The sequence below is a fragment of the Equus przewalskii genome, chromosome 15, assembly GCF_037783145.1.
Source record: "Equus przewalskii isolate Varuska chromosome 15, EquPr2, whole genome shotgun sequence".
NCBI lineage: Eukaryota > Metazoa > Chordata > Mammalia > Perissodactyla > Equidae > Equus > Equus przewalskii.
In genome coordinates, this window is record NC_091845.1 from 31,241,764 (window position 1) to 31,263,375 (window position 21,612).

A 21,612-nucleotide genomic window follows, 5' to 3' on the forward strand; every position below is an offset into this window, starting at 1 on the left:
GCAGTGGCCAGGTCCTTCTTCCTAGTCTTATTCTGGAAGCTCCAATGAAACCTGTCCACCATGGGTGACCCTGCTAGTATTTGAAATACTGGTGGCATAGCTTTTAGCATCACAGCAACACGCAGCCGCCACGATATGACAACCAACAGATGGGTGGTGTGGTTCCCTGACCAGGAAGCGAACCCTGGGCCACAGTTGCGAGTGCACCAAATCTTAACCACTAGAGCACCAGGGCTGACACCTTACTCATTTCTTTATAGCTTTTAATTGCCCTGCTAGATTGTAAGGCCTGTGAAAGAAGGGACCACATCTTACTTGTCTTTATAGCTTCGTGGTCATAGGCTCCCAATAATGTCTGAAGAAAGATCAATGAAAATGAATGCCTTGAATGGCTTTGTGAGCAAAGACTTGCCTGGGAATCAGAGCACAACTGAATTGTATACTTGAGCCCATTACCTCATTCCTAAAACAAATCTGATTGATAATGTCTCCCTTCTTTCCTATAAAAGAGATGAAATTGGGTTATACATAACATTTTGAGACTTTTAGAGATAGAATTACATGAGGCACTTTGCCTCTCAGCAGTTGCATAATTTAGTTAGATGACATCTTGTGCTGGAGTCCACTTTAATGTGAAGACTTTATTACAAGCCTTCTTTTAAAAAAAAGAAAACTTAATGACTTAGCCTTTCTGGTGATTTTGAAATGGTTTAAGAGATTGCAAATCAAGAATATATCCCAGGATCAAGTTAATTACCTGTCTCTACCACCAGTTGCTCTATTCGTGACCCTGGAGAAAGTCGCTTCCCTCTCTCTGCTTATTTTTGACTGCCCCTTGCAGGGTATTGTCAGAATACATTTTACTGTTGAATGAAGCAAAATCATGGAAATGCAACATTCTAAGAATACTTGGCACTGACAGTTCCTGGCACATAATAGGGTCTCAGTAAGTATTTGTGCAATAAATTATTGGATCAATCAATCCATCCATTACCACGGCAGATTACTGCAGTAGTCCACCCAGGTGTTATTTCCCCAGCCTCTGCTTTAGTACTGCCAGTGGTAGAAAGAGTTCACTCCCTCTGAAGGCCACTCAATCCAGTTGTCAACAAATTTAATTACTGTCAAATTGCACCTTAGACTTCTATGAGCCTTTCTCTAATTCTACTGGGAAGTTTGTCGCTTCTGTTGCATTCCTCAAGTATCTTAGTCATCCCTCTCTTGTGGTATTTATCACATGGTACATTATAATACCCTGTTATATAATACCTGTTATGTCTCCCTTTCTAGACTGTGAGTCATATTTTCTTTATAGTCCCAGCTCCTAGAATAGTACAGAATGGATGAAACACTGGATGGAGAGGGACAGAGCAAATGAGAGGAGAGAATAAATAACAACACAGAGTGTATATACTGATTGCCAACTCAGTCGTCTCCTAAGAGGGATGTACTCACCCCAGGAGGTGTGTACCAAAGACAATTCATTGAGCTTCAGGAAGAAAATTTTAAAACTATTTCCTTTTATTTTTTAAAGCTCAGCCATTTTAATTTCTATTTTCTTTTGGTGTATGCTTAATGCTATCCATACTATTTTAATAGAGTTGTACATGTGTTTAGTTTATACATAAACATATATTGGGGAGGTACATACTCAAACATTTTCTGCTAAAAGTGCAAATAATAAGTTTGGAGACCCCTAGTATAGCTCTTTGTTAAGTACTATGCTAAGCATTTGATATATATTATTTCATTTAGTCCACAAAAATCCCATGAAGTATGTACTATGGTTCCTATTTTATAGATGAAGAAACTGAGGCACAGAGAGGTAAGGTAATTTGCCCAATTACATAGAACTGATAAATAGTGACACAAGGGCCCAGACTCAGATGTCTCTGGCTTTAACCACTGTCCCATTCTGTCTTATTTTTCTGTCCTAGCACCTAGGGTTGTACGTCAGGCACAGCACAGGCCTGTGGATTAATTTAATAAATTAAATGGATAAATCAGTCATACTAAGTACATATTAAAGCTTTCTTCTTAAGAAAAATTGTGAAAAAGAAAATAAAATTTCCTTTTTCATTGTAAAAGCATGTATTGGCAGTGACAAGGGAAATAACATGTCTATGCGACACATTAGAATGTTTGGTTCCATTTCTTGACAGAAAACTGAAGTGAAGGACAGAAGTCATTTGTCCACTGTTGAACCTAAAGTCAGATGACTGATCCTGTTCACTTCTGATTACTGAACTCCCTTTTTTATTGAGATATAATTCATACACCATAAAATTCACCCTATTAAAATGTACAATTCAGGAGTTTTTAGTATATGCACAAGATTCTGTAACCATCACCACGAACTTATTTCAGAGCATTTGCATCACTGCAAATGCCCACACACAATAACAGTCAGTTTCCATTCCCTCTCCCCCAACTCGCTGGCAACCACTAATTTACTTTCTGTCTCTATGAATTTGCCTATTCTGGACATTTCATATGAATGGAATCATACAATCTGTGATCTTTTGTCTCTGACTTCTTTCACGTAGCATGATTTCAAGGGTCATCCATGTTGAGCATGTGTAAGTATTTCATTACTCTTTATGGCTGAATCCTGTTTCATTGTATGGATAAACAAATACCCCTTCATCAGTTGATGGACTTTTGGTCGTTTCCCCTTTTTGACTATGAACATTAATGCTATGAACATTCGTGTGCAAGTTTTTCTGTGAACATGTGTTTTCAGTTCTCTTGGGTATATACCCAGGAGTGAATTGCTAGGCCACGTAGTAACCTACGTATAATGTTTTGAGGAGCCACCAAACTTTTCCAAAGTGATTGTACCATTTTACATTCCCTCCAGCAGTGTATGAGGATTCCAATTTCTCCACATCCTCACTAGCACTCGTTATTGTCTGTCTTTTGTATTATAACCATCCTAATGGGTTTGAACGGTATCTCATTGTGCTGTTGATTTGTATTTCTCTGACAATGATATTGAGCATCTTTACTCATGTTTATTTTTCCCCCAACTATTTCTTTTGAATTTAAATTATTTCTTTCTCCCTTTTTTTAATGTTTTTTGTTGGAATATAAATGTTGTTGTTCTTATCTCTTTTGCCCCAAGAACTCTCAAAGCATATTAAATACTAATGAAATCTCCAATTCACGATTGCATGGCCTCTCAGGGTGCCAAGCTGCTGGAGCCATGAACTGTAAGAATTTAAGTGAGTTTCCACAGGCAACTTTCCAAAAAACTTCCACATCACATTATTAGATCACAAGCTTTCATAACCCCCAAATTATGATGATGATAATGCTTTATTAAAAAGCTTTTAATGTCACAGGAACACCAATAGTTTTTTTTTTCAAAATTATATTGTCTTAACCTTTTACATCCCTACAAGGCAAAGAAGAGGCAAGAGAAGGCAGTAGCTATTTCAGAGGGTCCTCTGAGAAAGTAAGTGTAGAGGTTTGAATATCTAAAACATTCTCTTTGTCATAGAAAAAAACTTTTTGAGCACAATCAGTGTTTCCAAATGTACAAGAAAACTTCAAAATTGTTTTTAAATTATATGCCATCCTGGATGGCGTATAATTACATTACATCCTGGGTGTAAATCACACTGCTCGTATGAGAAGCTAGCATTTTAGCATCGTTGAAATTAACATTTACTATCAGATTTGGTTTGGGCCAGAGAGAAAGGAAAGGTTTTAAAAATTCCATATGCCAATTTCTGTCCTGTACATTGAAAGAATATTTATATTAGCCTCTAAAGTTCTGTGGTAGTATTCTTGGGGGAAAAAAATGTGCCTGACAGATTCAATGTGAAGTCCGTATCCCTCTAAGTGTTTATTGTAGCTGCAAGGTCTTTCTGGCTTTCAGACCTTACATGTTCCCATCTTACATTCACTTTTTACGTAATGGCTTTTAACAGCATTAGTCATCTCGATCTTAATGTAAGTTGAATGTGTTTGGTCATAATGTTCAGAATGATGAAATTCATCAATTCCCTCATAAACTGGACTTTTTTATGGAAAGTGATTTTTCTTTTTAAAAAACCTGCTTTGAATTTTTGTTTATTTAGTCTATCTTCAAGTACTGGTTGAGCACCAGACATTGGCAATACAATGGGTGTAAGACAGTCATGGTGCTTGCTTTGTAGAGCTCATAGACTACCTGTGAACTCCAAAAATAATTACATAACTGCAACTGTGATAAATGCTAAAAATGAACACTTTAAGATTCTATGAAAGCACAGATTGTGGAGGAGCTGACCCAGTTTGTGGTTATCAGAAAAGGCTTGCCTAAGGAAATGACATGTCATTTGTGACCTAAAGGACCTGTAGGAGTTAGCCAGCACACGGGGCTCAGGGGAACAGCCTGTGCACAGGCACTGAGGCAGGCATGAGTTTGAAGCTTTTGAGGAGCTTAATGAAGGACAGTGTGGCTGATGTGTCAGAGCTAAAAGACAAGGTGAGGCAGGTGCAGTGTAGGCATTGTGGAAAGGCGTGTCAAGGATCTGGGCCTCTGTCACTAGTGAGCCGTAGAAGGGGTTAAGGCTGTGGAGTGACATTTGTTGGTAGCTCATAAAAGTAAGAAAGACCAAGTGACCCTTTGATCTGTCACTTTATTCTCTCTTGGTCAGGAATATGACTGGAGAAACTATCAGCCCAGCCAGATGAGTGAATCCGAGTTGCAAATGCTGGCAAGCCTACGGCGGCAACAGAATGAAGAACTGGAGGACACTGGGGCTTCCCATGGCCTGAGTGCATCCCAGGTTGACAACTGTAATGTCAGCATAAGTACCAGCAGTGATGACACAACCACCTGGAACTCCTGCCTGCCGCCTGTGAGTCCAGGGCTTTGCATCTTTGTTTATTGCCTTAACGAGGAACAGGCTTCTTTCTCACAAAACCCAGCCTGGCCTGGGAAAACTAGGGCCAAAGTGAAAACACTCCCCATGAGAAATATTCAGAGCCCACTTTGAAATAGCGCTTTAGGTCTGGGGGCATTGTCTTTTCTTAAATTGTCATATTTGCCTTCAGATAATGTATGTTAATTACGTGATGATACATAAAACCATACATTGAAAGAAAAAAGAATAATTGTACTGTAGACTATGGGTGTCCCGTTGCATCCCCAGCTCCTAGCACAAGCCCTGGCACATAGAAAGGGGTCAATATTTGCTAAATAAATATTTGTTAAATGAATGAACAAAAAGGAAGAGAATATAGATATAGTAAGTATTGTTTAGATATGAGGGCAGAAAAGAACCTTCTGTGGAAGTAACCAGATGTTTACTGACTCCTCCCTGTGTCTACGGACCATGATAGATGCTGCAGGTGCTTCAGTGGCTCCTATTGTCCCAGCTGTTTATACAGTTAAAGCACTTTTAAATATGACTCTTCATCCTCCCTATGGACTGGCAGAGGAGTTGGAGCAGATCAAGGTCTTCCTGTTTTTCAGGTGAAGAAACTAAATCTTAGGCCCAAGCTTCCACACGTGGTCAATGGTGGAGCCCAGAGCAGAGCCCACTGTTTTGATTCAGTCCGTTCTCCACAATACTGTCCTCAAGGATCTTATGGCTTAGCTGGAAAGACAAAGCAGAAACATGGAAACCACAGTCCTGTACAGCACAAGAAATGTCGTGAGCCAGAGTAATAAAATCATTATTATAATAATGGTAATCAGAGCTACCATTTCTTTAAGCCTAGAGACATTTTAAGATTTCCATAGGCCCAAGGAACATTTACTCATAAGGCCACATTCAACATCAGATCAAATATTAAAATACACTTTCATCCAATAGTAAATATGACTTTTTTACTATACAGTTTTTGAAAAGAACTATAAAATTGTGTAACTTTGATTCATGTTTGTATAAAATTATGTAAAGCTTGAGTTCAAGTGTAGTTGACAGGAAACAACTTGTGTTTTAAAGTATTTAATTAAATATTTATTAATTTTGCAATTTTCTTTTTGTATTTTTAAAGTCCATTTTTTTCCAGGTCTCTAATACTTCTGTAGATCTTAGAAATCTCTGAGGCCCTGGCACTACACCTTATGTGTGTTATCTGATTTACTCCTTACTGCTATCCTGTGTGGTAAGCACTACTGAGTTCCCATTTCCAGATGAGAAAATTGAGGCTCTTGTCAAAAAGTAAAGTGATTCAGAACTAGTTTGGCATCACCCCTGAGTCTGGGCTGCTTACCACCATGATGTGGTGACTTCTCGATATGAGACCTAAGCGTCAAATGAGTGCTACCCATATCCAGCAGAAGGTGAGATTTCTGCTCTAGAGAGAACTTACAAGTCTTCATGGAGGAGGAATTCACATTGGCTCTAAGGAAATGCAGAAGGAAAATGAAGTTAATTTTTCATTAGTGTTCTTTATCCTCCCCTTGCCCAACCTCCAGGTTTCTCTTGCCTTAGTTGTGCTTTCATTAAACTGAATGATCAAGTATGAGTAATAACTCAAGCAGCCTTGGTGCCAAAGAGTACCTACCCACTCAGCAAAGATACCCCTGTGTGCTGGTTACTCAGATTACCCTTGTAGCCAGATCTAAGAACATAAGAGTAAGTTGCAGATTTTTGCCAAAGCAATTTACAATGGAATTGAAGCATTGCCTTTCTTATAAAATATACCTCAGCAGTCGTTTAAACCGAAAGTAAGAAAGAGAACAGTGGCCTCCTGAACGAGCTCATTCTGTCATGAAGTAGCTCAGAGACCAACACTGCAAAGGGCAAGCTGAGGAATGATTACTTGTGGACTGAAAAGGCTGAACTCTTGGTTGCCCTGGTTACCGTGTTCTCATCACTGTCCTGTTCTGGCAAGGACTGAAGTCCTCATGCATGACAACTACTCTGCTCTAAAAGTATACAGCCAAAAATAACACCATTGGTAATGAACTTAATAACCCCTCTATTTGACCAAATGAGAAATTGAAAACAGTGTATTTTTTAGACAGAGAAAATAATTGAAAAGCCTACCTTTGGTATTCATAAAATATGTTTATTATTGCATCAAATTCGGTCTATTTCAATATTGGAACTATCACCAAATGGAAAATTGCATTCCTTAATGAACTCTGCATCTTGTTGCTCATATAGAGTTTAAATAGAGCAATTTACAAGAATCATTGTGGTGTTTCTGAGAGCTCATGCCTTTCTCTTTATAAGTTATATAGGGACAATGAAAAAGAAGAAATGAAAGAACTCATAACTTTATCACAATGATATCCTGCTTTTCTTGTATCTCAGTGGTGGCACCATCTACACTGGCATTCAAAGAAGAAATCCGGAATACATCTCCACTCCTCCCACTGCTCCATTCCATACCCAGTTGATCTCCAAATCCTGCGAACCCTCTCTCCTTTTTACCTCTTAACCCTACCTACCTAATACCATAGCATTGGCACTTTATTTTTCATCTGAATTCCTTCAGTAATCTCCTAATACCTCTGTACCGCCAGTCTAAGCACCATAGCCTGATGCTTAGGAGCATCTGCTCTAAAGTCAGATTGCCAAGGTTCAGATCCAAGTTGTGATGTAACGCACTTAGCATTGTATCTGAGACATAATAAGCATTTAATAAATTGAGTAGTCATTATTATTACCATTATTATTTACAGTGATATTTCTAAAGCCCAGATCTTCTCTCTTCCCTATGTAGAGCCTTTCCATATCTCCCGTTGCCTCTTTAGTTTGGCATACAGGGCCCCCATGATCTGAGACCTGCTTCCCTCACCAGTCTCATCTCTCACTGCTCCCCTCCTTTTACTCCATGCTTTAGTCCCAGTTGTAACTCCCTAAATGCACTCCGCACATATCCTTGTACCTTGTATCTGATTATCCCTCAAAGCCTTCTGTAGTCCTTCTCCCAGCCTCATTGTGAGAGACATACCTTTCTTTCTGACACTAGAGTCAGGAGTACCTCTATGATAACTCTCACCACAACGTAGCTTGTCTGTCTCACATTAATTCATTCCACACATTCTTTTGAGTGGTACAATATGCTGTGGACTATGCTGGGGATACAAATAAGGCTTTATCCAGCCTTGAGATGTTCACAATATTGGAGGGAAGCAGAGAGTAAATAGCTCACTGTTAGTCAGGGTAGTAAGTGATGATAGAACAAAGAATTATGAGAACGCGTGAGAGGGAGCTATTAATTCTACCTGTTGGTTTCAGGGATGCTTTCACAGGAAGGCTACAGCTAAGCCAGAGATCAAGAATGAGTGCGAGCTCACCAGGTAGGAAGAGGGGGAAAGGAATTCCAAGCTCTGAAAAGGAACAGAATTAAGTCTATGGAGGTGAGGGAGGAGTCTCTCCTTTTACAGGATAACCTCCTCTTAGTGCCTTTGTTTCTCCATCACTTTGAACAGGACTTGAAGTAAGTTTTTGCTTGTCTCACCATCACTACCCACCCCCCACCCAGCATACATAACAGTACTGTTCCATACTCTAGCTACGCTGTGGAGCCCGCCCATCAATGCTATGCCCTTTGTCCAGATCATGTCAATCATGGTCTTTCCTCTGCCTGGAGACCCTCCATCCTTCTTCTCTACCTAGAACACTCTGTGTTTTCCAAGGCCCAGCTCAAATGTCACTGCTTCATGACAGAGGGTCTCTCTGACCCTCAGCTACCCCGCACAGAATTATCTACTTCCTTGTTTGGGTTCCCATTTTCTTCAGGCTCAGTGATAGCACTGACCACATCAGGTAGCCATTGTTACCAATATCCCCCAGGCCTGGTTGTGAGCTCCTTGAAGGCAGGACCATGCCAAGCACAGAACCTGGCCGAGCACAGACCGAGGCACACTCAGTCACTGCTGGTTGTTAATTGTTGGTTGAACGAATCAATCAATAATATTAAAAGATTCCTTTTTTACTCTAAAGGTAGTTTTCATCAAAATTTCAAAATAAAATCAGTTTTGCTTTGCTTAAATACATCCTGAATGATGCAGGTAATATTTTACATTCAAGATTTGATAAATTGATATTATTAAATATGCACACAAAGGAAAAAATCTCTCTCTGGGCAGGGCTGGATGACCAATAGCTGAGAAAGGAGAGTTAGGCAGGTCACATTCAGTTTAGCATCTTTACCTAATGACTCCACACACATTGCAGTCTGAAACCAGAAAGCTTATGCAGAGTAAAATGAAGAGTCTTTACCAAAATCTATTGTGTTTACTACAAGCTTTGATTCCTCAGCTTTCCTAGCATCTGTACAGTTCAGAGTAATATGTACCATTTAAAAGGTGTTTAGATATAATAAATTAGTCATTTAAAAGTGTAATTAAATGTAACCATCTTTCTCATAACAAATTGGCTTTTGTAGGCATCTCTTGCTAAATAAATACAGCCTACTGAGAAATCCATTGGCCTTTGACAGACAAATTTTTCAAAGTTTCTTAGAACCAAATTCAATTAAAACAATACTTTACAACTTCTGTGGAAACCAAGCTACAAGTAATCGATTTCGGAGGGTGTCTGTTAGGAGTAGCCCTCATGAGATTTATTCAAAAACTGGGCTTTAGGCAGCCTTGGGAAGGGAGCTAGGAATTGGTTATAATGGATTCTTAAGTGAATTTTATTTTGGTGAGGGATTTTGATTGACAGTAGCATAAAACCATGTCTTGGAGTGTGCATGTGTTTGTGTGTGTGTCTGTGTTTTTGTGTCTGTGTGTGGTTTCTTTTTAAGGAAAAGGAATAGTTATGAAGGGGAACAGCTTCATGTGATGATCAAAAGAATACAGACTCTACATTAGACTACCTGTGCTCCAATCCCAGCTCTGCTATTTACTGACAGGATCGCCTATAAAAAGGGAATAACAAAGGGCCTTCCTCGTATCGGCATGGTGAGAATTGAATGAGTGCAAGGAGTGCATGTGCCCCGTGCCTAGCAGAGGAAGCTCGTGCCCACTGTAATCTGCTGCTCCCCCAAAGTTACTCTCCTCAAAGGGCCACTTGAGTGATCAGAAAAGATTTCTAGGACATTTTCCCTTTTTATGACCACTGAGGTATATAAGGATGGGCACAGGTTCTGTTGTGCTTGTTTTGATGTGAGCTTAACCATGAAAATCCAGACTGACCCCCTCAGAGCTTTACAAATGAACTCTCTTGCATTATTTCATTATTTCAATATTTCATTATTTCTGTCCTGCATCTAACTAGATTCAAGAAAAGCATGTGTCGTGTGCATGCTACCCTGTAAGCAGACGCCCCAAAGCCATCATTCCTTCAAGTTAAGGATGCCCATAACCTAATATCAAGCACATTAGTCTCCTCAGCTTATTTTTTTATAAAAAGCTCATCACATGCATTCATCAACTTGGCACGTTGCAGAGCATAATATTTGGAGAAAAACGAGGCAAAACGCACTTAATAAAATTACAAGCATATGGTGAGGTTCTCAGACAAGTTATTTATGGTCTTGATTAACCTTGCAACATTATTGCCATTTTCATGGGTTTAACATATCAACATGAAAATGTTGTCTCTACCTTTTAACATGGCAGGATTATCTTATCTCCTGTGCTTTTATCTAGCCTTCACTTCTCTCCCTCACCCAAAAATTTCTAGCGGCTTGATGGTGGAAAAACAAAGCTTCCTGTGCTGGGCAGTAGTTAACTGTATCTGAGTGCAGGTTTTCTGACGCTAGTGCATAGCAACAGCGCCACCAAAAGGACAAGGTCCCAGCTTTCATTTCTTTTCTCATCGGCGTATCAGCGTTTCACATGACGATGGCTGGTTATTGTGTGTTCAATATATAATATGTTGGCATTTCAGACTCTTTATAGTTGATAGGTCTTAATTTGTTCTGATCTACAGATTCGTTAAGTCCTCAGTTCTCTTTGGGTGTAATGAGTTTTCTTTTAATTCTCCTGAACTAAAAAGGTAAGTAGTTGATTGTGTTAAGCTGCAGATAAATCAGATGAGCAGGTATTCTTATATCACCATCAAAATGATATACGAAAACTGATATTAGAGTCAGTGTAATATCTATGCTGTCAGGAGAAAATACTGAAATGTGGGAGTTGTTCTGTGTTTAGTGACTATGAAAGTCACCCCATGAAATAAACACTCCTCATTTCTCAGAGTAGTGTCTATTGTGTCTCATGTTTGTCTTAAATTTAGCAGTGTGACAAAACTTATTTTCTTTAATTTTAAATATATAGCAACATGCCATAAGGATGAAATCAAGTGAATTTAATTTATGATAAGGAGATAGTCTTATATATTTCAAATAAATGTGTTTTGGGACCACTTTTTTTTTCCTGCCATAAACTGAACTGATTTTGTCATATTTGTTATTCAAAAGCTTAGGTGTTCACTGTTCTAGGTGAACTCCTGAGCTGGATTAAGCACTACAACCTAGTGGTTAAGGGGGTAAACCATGCAGTCAGATTGCCTGGGTTCAAATTCTGGCTCTAGTGTTTCCTGGCTGGCAGGACCTTGGGTTAACACCCAGTGTCTGAATTTCCTCTTCTGTTAGATGGAACTGTTAATCCTACCTATTTTATAGAATTACTGTGAGGATCAAATGAGATAATATCTATCAAGGAATTAATACCGAGTAAGCACTCAATAAATATCAGTTACTGCTATTTTATTATAGTCATAGCTATTTGTAGGTATCTGTTGCTCTTCCTTTGCTTCTCCTTATACTGTTCTCTAAATATGGTTGAATTCTAAAGTCAAAAAAATCAATTTTATTTTTTTAACTGGTGCTTTCACAGGATGTTACCTCCCTAGAAAAGTAGAAATAGGTTTACTGCTGCATATATATGGAAACCTATCTATTTCCATTTGTGGACGGGGACATCTGGCTTCAGACAGCCCATCTTGTCCCTCCGACCTGTGCCTCACCATGTTCAGAGAGCTTTTAGAAACATTAGGCACATTCTCACTCATTCTGATTTGGGCCTAGGAAAATGAAAAGACCACATCCAGGTGACAGCTCTGCCCTTTCAAAGCATCAAAGCCAAGTTATGAGAACTGAAATATCTTGAAGGAGCTTTTAGCTGCGTCATTGCCATAATCCCTCCCTCTCCCTGAGTCTGATTATGAAATTGGGAGATGTGTACAGACAGGAGGAATTGGGGCCACCCAATTTTTATGTCATCCACTCCAAAGCAAGACTTGCGTCCTTCCCCAACTGAGTCATTAGCATTTGGGATTTATAAGTCAGTTTATAGCAGTTACATGTCTAAGTTGGAATACTCTGCCATGACATGTTATTATTAAATTTAAATTGGTTATTGAATAATTTGGGGTAACAACTTGGTAATTAGTTTTCAATAGTAAAAATCAAGTAAAGGAATCAGGTATTCAGACCAAGTTCCATTATCATACAATTATTTTAACTGAATTTTTTTATTTACCTGTCTATCTATTCATGTCAACAGTCCTTACTACTTCGAAAAGTTTCCCCTGGTTATTTTTTATTTTCTAACACTTAAAAATCACTATGAATGTGAGTCTTTTATTGATTGTGTTCTCTTTTACTCCTCATATCATTGGATCTGTTTCATGTAAACATGAGCAAACATGGAAATAGTCAGTCTGTGTAGTCTAAGTGAGAACTGAGTCACAAATGACATAGGAGTCTGTAACCATTTTTATTCTCCAGAGGATGGAGTAAATAATTTGAAATAAGGCTGTTGAGGACAAGTGTAAATAGAATTAATGGTATAAAATTAAGAAAATGGAAATTTGGCTGAATATCAACACTGTGATGCTTAGATAGTTATGGAAGTGCCTTTGAGAGTAAAGAGGAGAAGTCCACTCACTGGAGGCCAGCTGAAATACTGGACAAATACCAGTGAATGTATTATCCAGAGTATTTCTGTACCAGTGTGAATTGGTCTAGAGAACCTGTTAGGCCTTTGCTTACTAATTCCTTTTTTGCTGTGAAATAATAAAGCCTAAATCATAGAACTAAATTTCACTTGCAGATTGTTGAACGTCTTATTTCTCTAGTGAGATCAAATATGTCTTATGACATGTTTTTCCCTCCACTGTCCTCCCAGCTGTAGTTTCTTATTACTGAAATGGTGATGCATTGATATTGGTTCAATTACCAAAGTAACTGAGTACAGTACATTTAAATTCACGGTGCATCACAGAGAGTCGGGCTAAGTGACTGTGATTATCAGACAGGGTGTTTGATTTAAATTAAAGGAACACTTCCAAGAGATTATTTATAGAGGAAGACTGTTTACTGTAAAAAAAAAATCCCATCACCCACATCATTAATATTTTAGGACCCATTAAAATAAAAAATATGTGGAAAATAGGGAACACATGCTCTATATGTGCAGGCACCATTGCTACACTGTTTTCCTCTATTGGGGTGAGCACTGTGGGGCCACATTATGGGTGACAAAACCTGAACACCAACCCCATTGGGTAAGGAAGTAACTGAAGCCCTTTAAATGCAATTCAAAAATGTATACCAAATTTCAACCTGTAATAAAATGAGAATGTTAAAAATGATTTTCATATTAGAATTACATGATTGTTAACCATATAATAAAAATACTTTGAGGTGATGTTTTCAAAGAGAATTTGTGTTGGACATAATGGAATTTTCTCCCTTTATAGAACAAAGAAAAAACATCAAGTTCCATTGGAGGCAAGGGTTTAAGGCTTACATCGGATGTAGTATTTAGCTATGTTTTGAAATAGGCAGTAACTTAAAGGTTTCTTGTGGAGGAAATAATTGAGATTTCACGTTTTTGCTAGGTATTGGCATCACTTTTTTCGGTTCATTAATTAATACTTGAGGTTTTGTTATACAGTTGGGGAAAATGACCACTTTGACCTAAGATTTACATGTGTAATTCCACTAATGAAAAAAGAAGTTATCCTTGCAAACTTACTAACATTGAAATATAAATACATATTCTGTATCTCTGGGTCTCTGGATTATTGATGATACTTGCTATGCAGCATTAATTCCATGAGATGAGTTGTTTTGTTTTGCTGGATCTGGAAATATCAACCAATGTTAACAGCATAAAAATTCTACAAGGACGAGGATTCCACACATGAACTTTAATTACACCATAGGTGCTATCTAGTCCAGTGACTAGCCATTAAAATAACCTGTGTGTTCTCATATCTACCACTTTGTTATTTGCTGGATCTCCTAAACAGCCTTTGACTCTTCTGTAAATAAACCAGTCGCTTGTTGCAGATTCTTTCTTAGGAAAAAACTATGGTAATGAGAGTGCACATGAGAGCATATGTAAAGAGCATCTTGCTGATTAGTACCTCACAAATGTTTTGTCTTTTACAGCCTGTCAATCAGGGTCGTCACTATCAGAAAGAAATGAATCCACCTTCTCCATCTAACCCCCGGTAAGGATCACTAATAATCTAAATGTTTAAAAAAAAAAAAAAGATTATTTAGAAGATTATGCATTTTTCTTGGTTTCATGAAATTGTTTTTCAAAACTTTCAAAGGGCTTCCAAAGTTCTTTTCTTTAGAAATTCTAGTTCAGTCTACTTTTCTTACTTAGACGATGGTGTAGTGGTTAACAGTCTACGTAGGTTTAACAATAACACCTCTGCCTGTGGGACTTTGAGCAAGTCATTTAACTCAGAGTAATTTAGGCAAAATAGTTACCTCATAGTATTTCGGGGAGTATTATATGAACTAATTCATGAAAAATTCTTAACACAGTTCCTGGCACATAGCAAGCTCTCTTTAAGTGTTAATTTATTCGGTAACATTCTATTTGCATAGATATTTCATTGTAGTAGATAATTTGATGTTTAGTACATTTTAGGCATGAATCTTTTTTGTGTTACCTGGTGCCTTTAAATTTATCAGGATAGCTTATATGAGTTCAAATGTCCACTCTCTTTTTTCATAATTTCAAAGTTCATAATCTGAAAATTATTTAATTATTTCAAAAATGTCATTGACGTATAAGTCATTTGTCAATATAGAAGACTTGTATTATTTTAGATTCATTAGAGACAAGCAAATCTTGAATTTGAGTTTTGACATATATGTAGTAGTATATCTGTAGTATTATATGGCTTTCTAAAAAATAGCTAAATAAACTAGTTTATCAGTATAAATCAGGATTGCTTTATTACTATTTATTAAATACTAAGAATTTATTGAAAATCAGTCTGTCTTGAGCTCCACCCACAGGATCTTAGTTATTGGAATGCATCTCATTATCCAAATGCATCTCATTATCAAGCTCTCTCACCTGTACTACTGTGGGTTGTCCTATGGATGGACCAAAACACCACTGATAGCGTTGTAGCTCTGCCTCCGGAGTATGATACCTATTACACAGTGTCTGAATTAAGACTTATTTGGTGCACATATGAAAAACAACTTAGCTACTATTAAAAGTGCGGGAGACAGAGACAGGGAGGGAGAGACACACAGAGGGAGGGACAGGGAGATTGGTTAAATAATAATACAGGGCTGTATCCTGGAACCCAAGGGCAGGCAGGCAGTATCCTCACTCCATCACTGTTTGTTTCTTCCTATCTCCTCCATTCTCTCTAAGCATCAGCCTTCTCTGCCTCTCAGTCACATCACATATGGCTGTCTGACAGCTTCGGTTTACATATTATAGTCAAAGTACATGCCAAGGCTGACAGGTTGTGTCTGAATCCCAATTCCTTCTTTCCAGGAGAGAGAATGTGATTGACCTAGCTTGGGCCATGTATTCACTTCTGGTCCAATCAGTAAGGAACAGCCAAACAAGCCATATAAAACTAGCCATGGCTGCCAAGAGACCACCTACATGGTTTATAGGACTTTTAATGGATCCCAGAATATTCATGACATAGGCAGAGTATATGTTCTTTATTAGTAATCTCTTCTAAGTGTTCCTGGTCTATACACTTGATCTGATCATTCTTTTGTGTTATCTAGTAGGGGAACTTATCACTATCATAAATAGATATAATGAGGAGTTCAAAATTAAGATTATAGTTTCAGTGTATATAAAAAGGTATTTTAACACTTCTAAAATCAGTTATCTCTTGATATGTGAATATGTCTCTTGCAATCTTGCAGCTCATCTAGATTTAACCAACAAACTATTTCTGTCTACATATGAGTAAACATTCAAGGTAACTGGAAATCCAACTTTGGTCCAAATTATAACAAAGTCAGGATTTGTAGTCTGAACAAATGAAAGTGATAGTAAGATATGTTAGAAAGTGGAGCCTTTTGTTTCAATAAAACGAGAAAGAGGACCTAATTCTCATTTCTAATTCTGCTACTAACCCCAGTATATTATCTCAGACAAGCCAGTCAACCTGTCCAGACCTCATCTTATAATATGAACACCCTCATGAGTAAAGGAAAGGAATTGAGTTACATGCTCTCTGAGGTCACTTCCAGCTTTATGACTCTGTGACAGTGAGGAGACTCTTTATAGATTTTACATGTGAAAACCAGTTCCACTATCAGAGGGAACACTGCCCTATATGGAAAACATGCCTCATGATATTGGATGAGATAATTAATTAATTAATTAACATTTAGATGTGGTAATATGTGGCTTTAAATATCTCTTTTAAAATTTGATTTCCAAAGATAGAATATAAGAAAATTCACCAACTAAACGGACAACATATTTTATTTAACCAATTAAATGTTCACTCATTTAGGAAAAATTAACTTATATTTTTACATAGTAAAATAAAAAGCCAAATTCTAAAGCAAAAAATAAAATGCCAGCAATCCCACTTGCCAGCAGGTTATCCACCAGTTTCCTAAAAAATTATTATATAGCTGTTGAGAAATCCTGCAGATTATGTGGCTTGGCCCTTGGCTCGTAAATCCAGTAGCTTGGAGAATTGGCAGAAGGGCATTACTGGGCCATAAATAAAGAAGATGATAAAATTATGAGGTCAACATAGATCATCATATAAAAATGGGATAAATTGAATCATGTAATACATGTAATTTAACTTAGAACTGAAAGCTATGAGTCTTCTTAAGGTTTGTGTTTATTATATTTCTTACAAATATATAGTATGTGTTAGACCCTAAAATACAGAACTTGAAAGTTAAAAGATACTGGGGCTGGCCCAGTGGCATCGTGGTGAAGTTCACGTGCTCCGCTTCGGTGGCCCGGGATTCACAGGTTTGGATCCTGGGCGTCGATCTAGCACCACTCGGCAAGCCACACTGTGGCGGCATCCCACATAAAATAGAGGAAGACTGGCACAGATGTTAGCTCAGGGCCAATTTTCCTCACAAAAAAAGGAATAACATAAAGTTAAAAGATGCCAATAATGCATATGAAAAAAGTATATGAAATGAAAAGATGAGTCTCTAAGTCTATCCCTTTGGATAAGCAAGTATCTAACTTGAATCCTGGATTGAAAGTTTGACATACAGGGGCTCTGAACAGTACAAGAGAAGCAAGTAGGCTCTTGATATCCTGAATTAAATGTGGTTGTGATCAGAGTAATGCAAATATGATGCGGATGGGGGATATGTGTGTATGCCGGTCCACCCAGAAGAGAGCGTGATAATGCCCTTTAGGAGGTGAAATGGCCACATTAGCTCCAGTGAAATATCTGCAACTACTCCAGAGACCTAAGAACCTAGGATTTTAAAATTATGTATGCTCATACCCACATACATACATATTTAAAGGGTCAACTTTCAATTAGCTTCATTAATGTAACAGAACAACCAATATCCCCAAAGTCTTTCATTTACATTTTGTTCTGGAAAGATTTTTATTTCTGCAACATAACTATCTTCTTAGTTTTATGTGTTTATGATTAAAGGTAAAGAGAGTAGATAGTATGCAATCCACAAAGCAGGCAAATTTGGGTTTTGAAGAGTTGGCTCTAGGATGAAAATAACTAAAACACTGCATATATTCATATATTGTTTTCCTAAAAGTAAAAGAATTCACTTGCACTCATAGGGCAATGCGTGACATTAGTTGGAGGTAGGATACAATGGTAATCATTTCCTGAGAAGTTTACAATCTAGGAATTGAAAGACACATGGTTCACTTCATCATATTCCCGTGCGTGTCTAGATTTGGAACAAAGCCATTTGCCCTGTACTGTTAGGCATGGGTGTGATGTTTCCCATTATTTTTGCCTAACATACTGACTGATGTTTAGGCAGCATCTCAGATGCTGGGGCACTTGCCTCCAGTGGTCACCCACTTCGCCTCTTGGGGCATTGACAGCCTCTATGACAAGGTGCAGAAATGGCTAACATAATCTAAATACAATTTAGAGGAGTGTTGGGTAGGAGGAAACAATTTCACAGTTCATTCATGTTGAGAAGTGTTTCTTAGTATGTAAACTTACATGCTGCCAACAGAGCAAAATGGATGCTGTTTGCAACCTTAAGTTGTTTATTTTAAAGTGCCATCTACTGGTTTGTGGGGTTTAGAGCTGTCCCTTAGGCACATCTATTTATGTATTTATGGAGATTCTTCAGAACAGCTCAAGATATTTTTGCTCAGGAGTGGGTTTTGTAAAAATAAACTGTGATTACGTTCTGGTTGTCTGTTTATATGGATGGAGCCGATAGCCAGTCTTTCGTTTCAAAGGATCATTATACTTGCTATTTTTACAACTCATTGGAAAATTGAGGGGAGGAGGGAATGTAGTCAAAGGCTCTGTACAGTTCTAAATGTTTATGGAAATAAACAGTATAGAAAATAATTCTAGAATGCCCAATCAGTAATGAATGGCATGGTTTTCTAAAGTGTTTGCTGTATGACTTATCGCTTATCTGTAGTTTTTTTTAAATGTCATTGCAGATTGTGTTGGGGCTTGAATGCTTTGCAGCTTTGCCACATGTTTGTGTGGTATAAACATACTTATGACTATAATTATCTGATAAAGCCCTGCAGACTTTGACAAATGATTAATAACCACCGACCTCATTTCTCGTTGGCTGGCTCAGCCGGCCTGACTGAGGCAAGCTGGCCTGTCATTGTAACCCACAAACACTACTCTGGCCTGATCACAGTGGCTTCATTTTTCTTCTTTCCACTTGTTGGGACTCAGCCTGATGGGCTTCTCCTCTATTGCTTAAGCTTTCCCCCCAAGACAAAAGAGAGAAAATGTTTAAATAAATAAAATTAAATATGGAACTTATATGTCATTTTCCTTTTCAAATGTTTAAATCTGAATCATTTTAAAACAAGTCAGTTGGATTTTTATTCCTCCTTCAGACCAAAGCACAACAGAGGATTTCCTGATTAACAATGCAAACAATTAGTTTCTCTAAATGTAGTATTATTGTTGTTTTCTATTATCTATATTTTTGCATTAAATCTTAATGATTTGTTTATAAAACCAAAGGCATCAATTTTTGCTCTCATCGTTTCTCTCATTAGCTTTAACTAGGAAAAGCTGTCGATGTGGGTGCCTCTCATTTCACAGTCGCATCCCACAAATTCGTACCTGCTCCTTTGATGGAAGTGATTTTCCCTTGAGTCTGGTTCCAGGTCCTGACTGAAGACCCTTCAGTTCTCCTAGTCCCTGGAGGGCACGGTGGTGTCCTCTCTCTCCTCCCTGAGGTGGTCAGCACAGGCCTGATGAGGGTAGGAGCTCCATCAGCATTTGAGCTGAGGCAGGGAGGGTGGAGGAAGGCCCAGATACATTTCATGGAGAAATGAAAAGCTTCGCCCTGAATGTTAACCAGTTAAATTTCAAATCATTTCCTACATCTTTCCAAGAATTTCTCTTCCCTTTCCTGAAAATAGGAGGTCAATGGTATTGCTTTATTCAGAACCAGGATAAAATTGAGGTTTTATGAGAGGCTTTTGTTTAGACAGAGTTTAAATATAATTTCCATGCATATTTCACTCCCTGCCAACCCAGAGATCCATAGACATTGGTAACCATTAGAATGGCCCTAATCTTTAATGTATAACATAACATGTATTATTTGTATGAGCTATAATAATAGCTTCCAATGCCTTCTTTATTCCAATGACTCTCAAAGTTTTAGTTCCAGTCCTGGCCCTCCTCTGAATTTCAGACTCATCCATCCAAGCTGCCAACTTGAAAGATAGCCACTTGGATATCTAACGCATACCTCGAATGTAAGCATTTAAGACATAACTTGGTTTTCTCTTCCTCTACACATCTGTTCTTTCTTCAGTCTTCCCCATCTCAGAAAATGCCACCATCATCCCCCTTTTGTTCAAGCCAGAAACCAAGAGTGATCTCTGTTTTCTCTCTCTAACCCACCCCATGTCCAGCCTCCGCAAGTTGTGTGGTGCTCCCTCCAACCATAGTATATGCCAGATCCAGTCACTGCTCTCTCTTCACTGCTACAGTCCTCACCCAAAGTGCCATCATCTCTCACCTGGACAAATGTCAGAGCTTCCTACCTGCTTTCTCTGCTCCTTTGGCCTCTACAGTCTGTTCTCCACTCAGCAACCAGAGTGGTGGTGTTACACCCAAACGGGACCCAGGCATTCCCCAACGTAAAACCTCCCGGAGGTTTCCTACTGCTCATAGGATCAAATCGCACTCCTCACCCCAGATGCCCACCTCTCAGACTGTGTTTCATACCCTTGTGCACCTTGCTCGCTGTGTATAAAACACCATGGTCCTCTCTCTTTTTCTCAAACACTCCGGGCTTGGTTCCGCCTTAAGAGCTTTGCATGAGATGGCCCCTCTGCCTGGAGTTCCCTTACCCTAGAAAGGACATAGCAGCTTCCTCTGTCATTCAGGTCTCCATCTCAATGTCATCTCCTTAGAGAAGCCCTTTCTTAGCATCCAACTAAAATAACCCCAGTCAGCCTTATTATATTTTTTGTTTTTACCACAGGACTCCCCACTTCCTGATATTTTCTTGCTTGTTTGCTTATTGTCTACACACACACCCCTCCAGAATATGATAGAATGTAAACTACATGAGTATTGGGACTTTATCTCTCTTGCCAGCTGTATTCCTAGCTCCTCAATCAGTGACAAGCACAAAGGAAACACTCAAGAAATATGTGTTGGGGCCTCTCCTGTGGCCAAGTGGTTGGGTTTGTGCGCTCCACTTTGACGGCCCACGGTTTGCCAGTTTAGATCCTAAGTACGGACCTATGTGTTGCTCATCAAGCCATGATCTCGCGGCATCCCACATAGAGGAACTGGACTGACTTACAACTAAGATATACAACTATGTGCTGGGGCTTTTGGGAGGAAAAATAAAAAGAGGAAGATTGGCATCAGACGTTAGCTCAGGACCAATCTCCTCACTAAAAAAAAACAGAATGTTTTAAAGAACTATGTGTTAGGGGCTGGCCCAGTGGTGCAGCAGTTAAGTTCACACATTGTGCTTTGGCGGCCCAGGGTTCGCCAGTTTGGATCCCGGGTGCAGACATATGCACCGCATATCAAGCCATGCTGTGGCAGGTGTCCCACATAAAAAGTAGAGGAAGATGGGTATGGACATTAGCTCAGGGCCAGTCTTCCTCAGCAAAAAGAGAAGGATTGGTGGCAGATGTTAGCTCAGGGCAATTCTTCCTCAAAAAAAAAAAAAGTGTTGAATTCATTGAATCTCACCTCACAAATATTAGTGTGTGTGTGTGTGTGTGTACATATATGTGCATATGTATATATGGGGCAG

At 38.6% G+C, this 21,612-nt stretch overlaps 1 protein-coding gene across 21 annotated transcripts in view; it reads left to right on the plus strand.

Moving 5' to 3' along the window:
- The window catches only part of CFAP20DC (CFAP20 domain containing), a 228,225-nt gene that overhangs the window by 166,472 nt on the left and 40,141 nt on the right, over nucleotides 1-21,612 (plus strand). For 18 of the 21 annotated variants that reach the window (XM_008519873.2, XM_070576991.1, XM_070576980.1 and 15 more), the window contains 2 exons: nucleotides 4,647-4,850; nucleotides 14,311-14,372. In XM_008519873.2, coding sequence (XP_008518095.2) covers nucleotides 4,647-4,850; nucleotides 14,311-14,372 — 266 coding nt within the window. The remainder of the gene's footprint in view (nucleotides 1-4,646; nucleotides 4,851-14,310; nucleotides 14,373-21,612) is intronic. The other 3 variants (XM_008519896.2, XM_070576990.1, XM_070576998.1) reach the window with 1 other exon arrangement.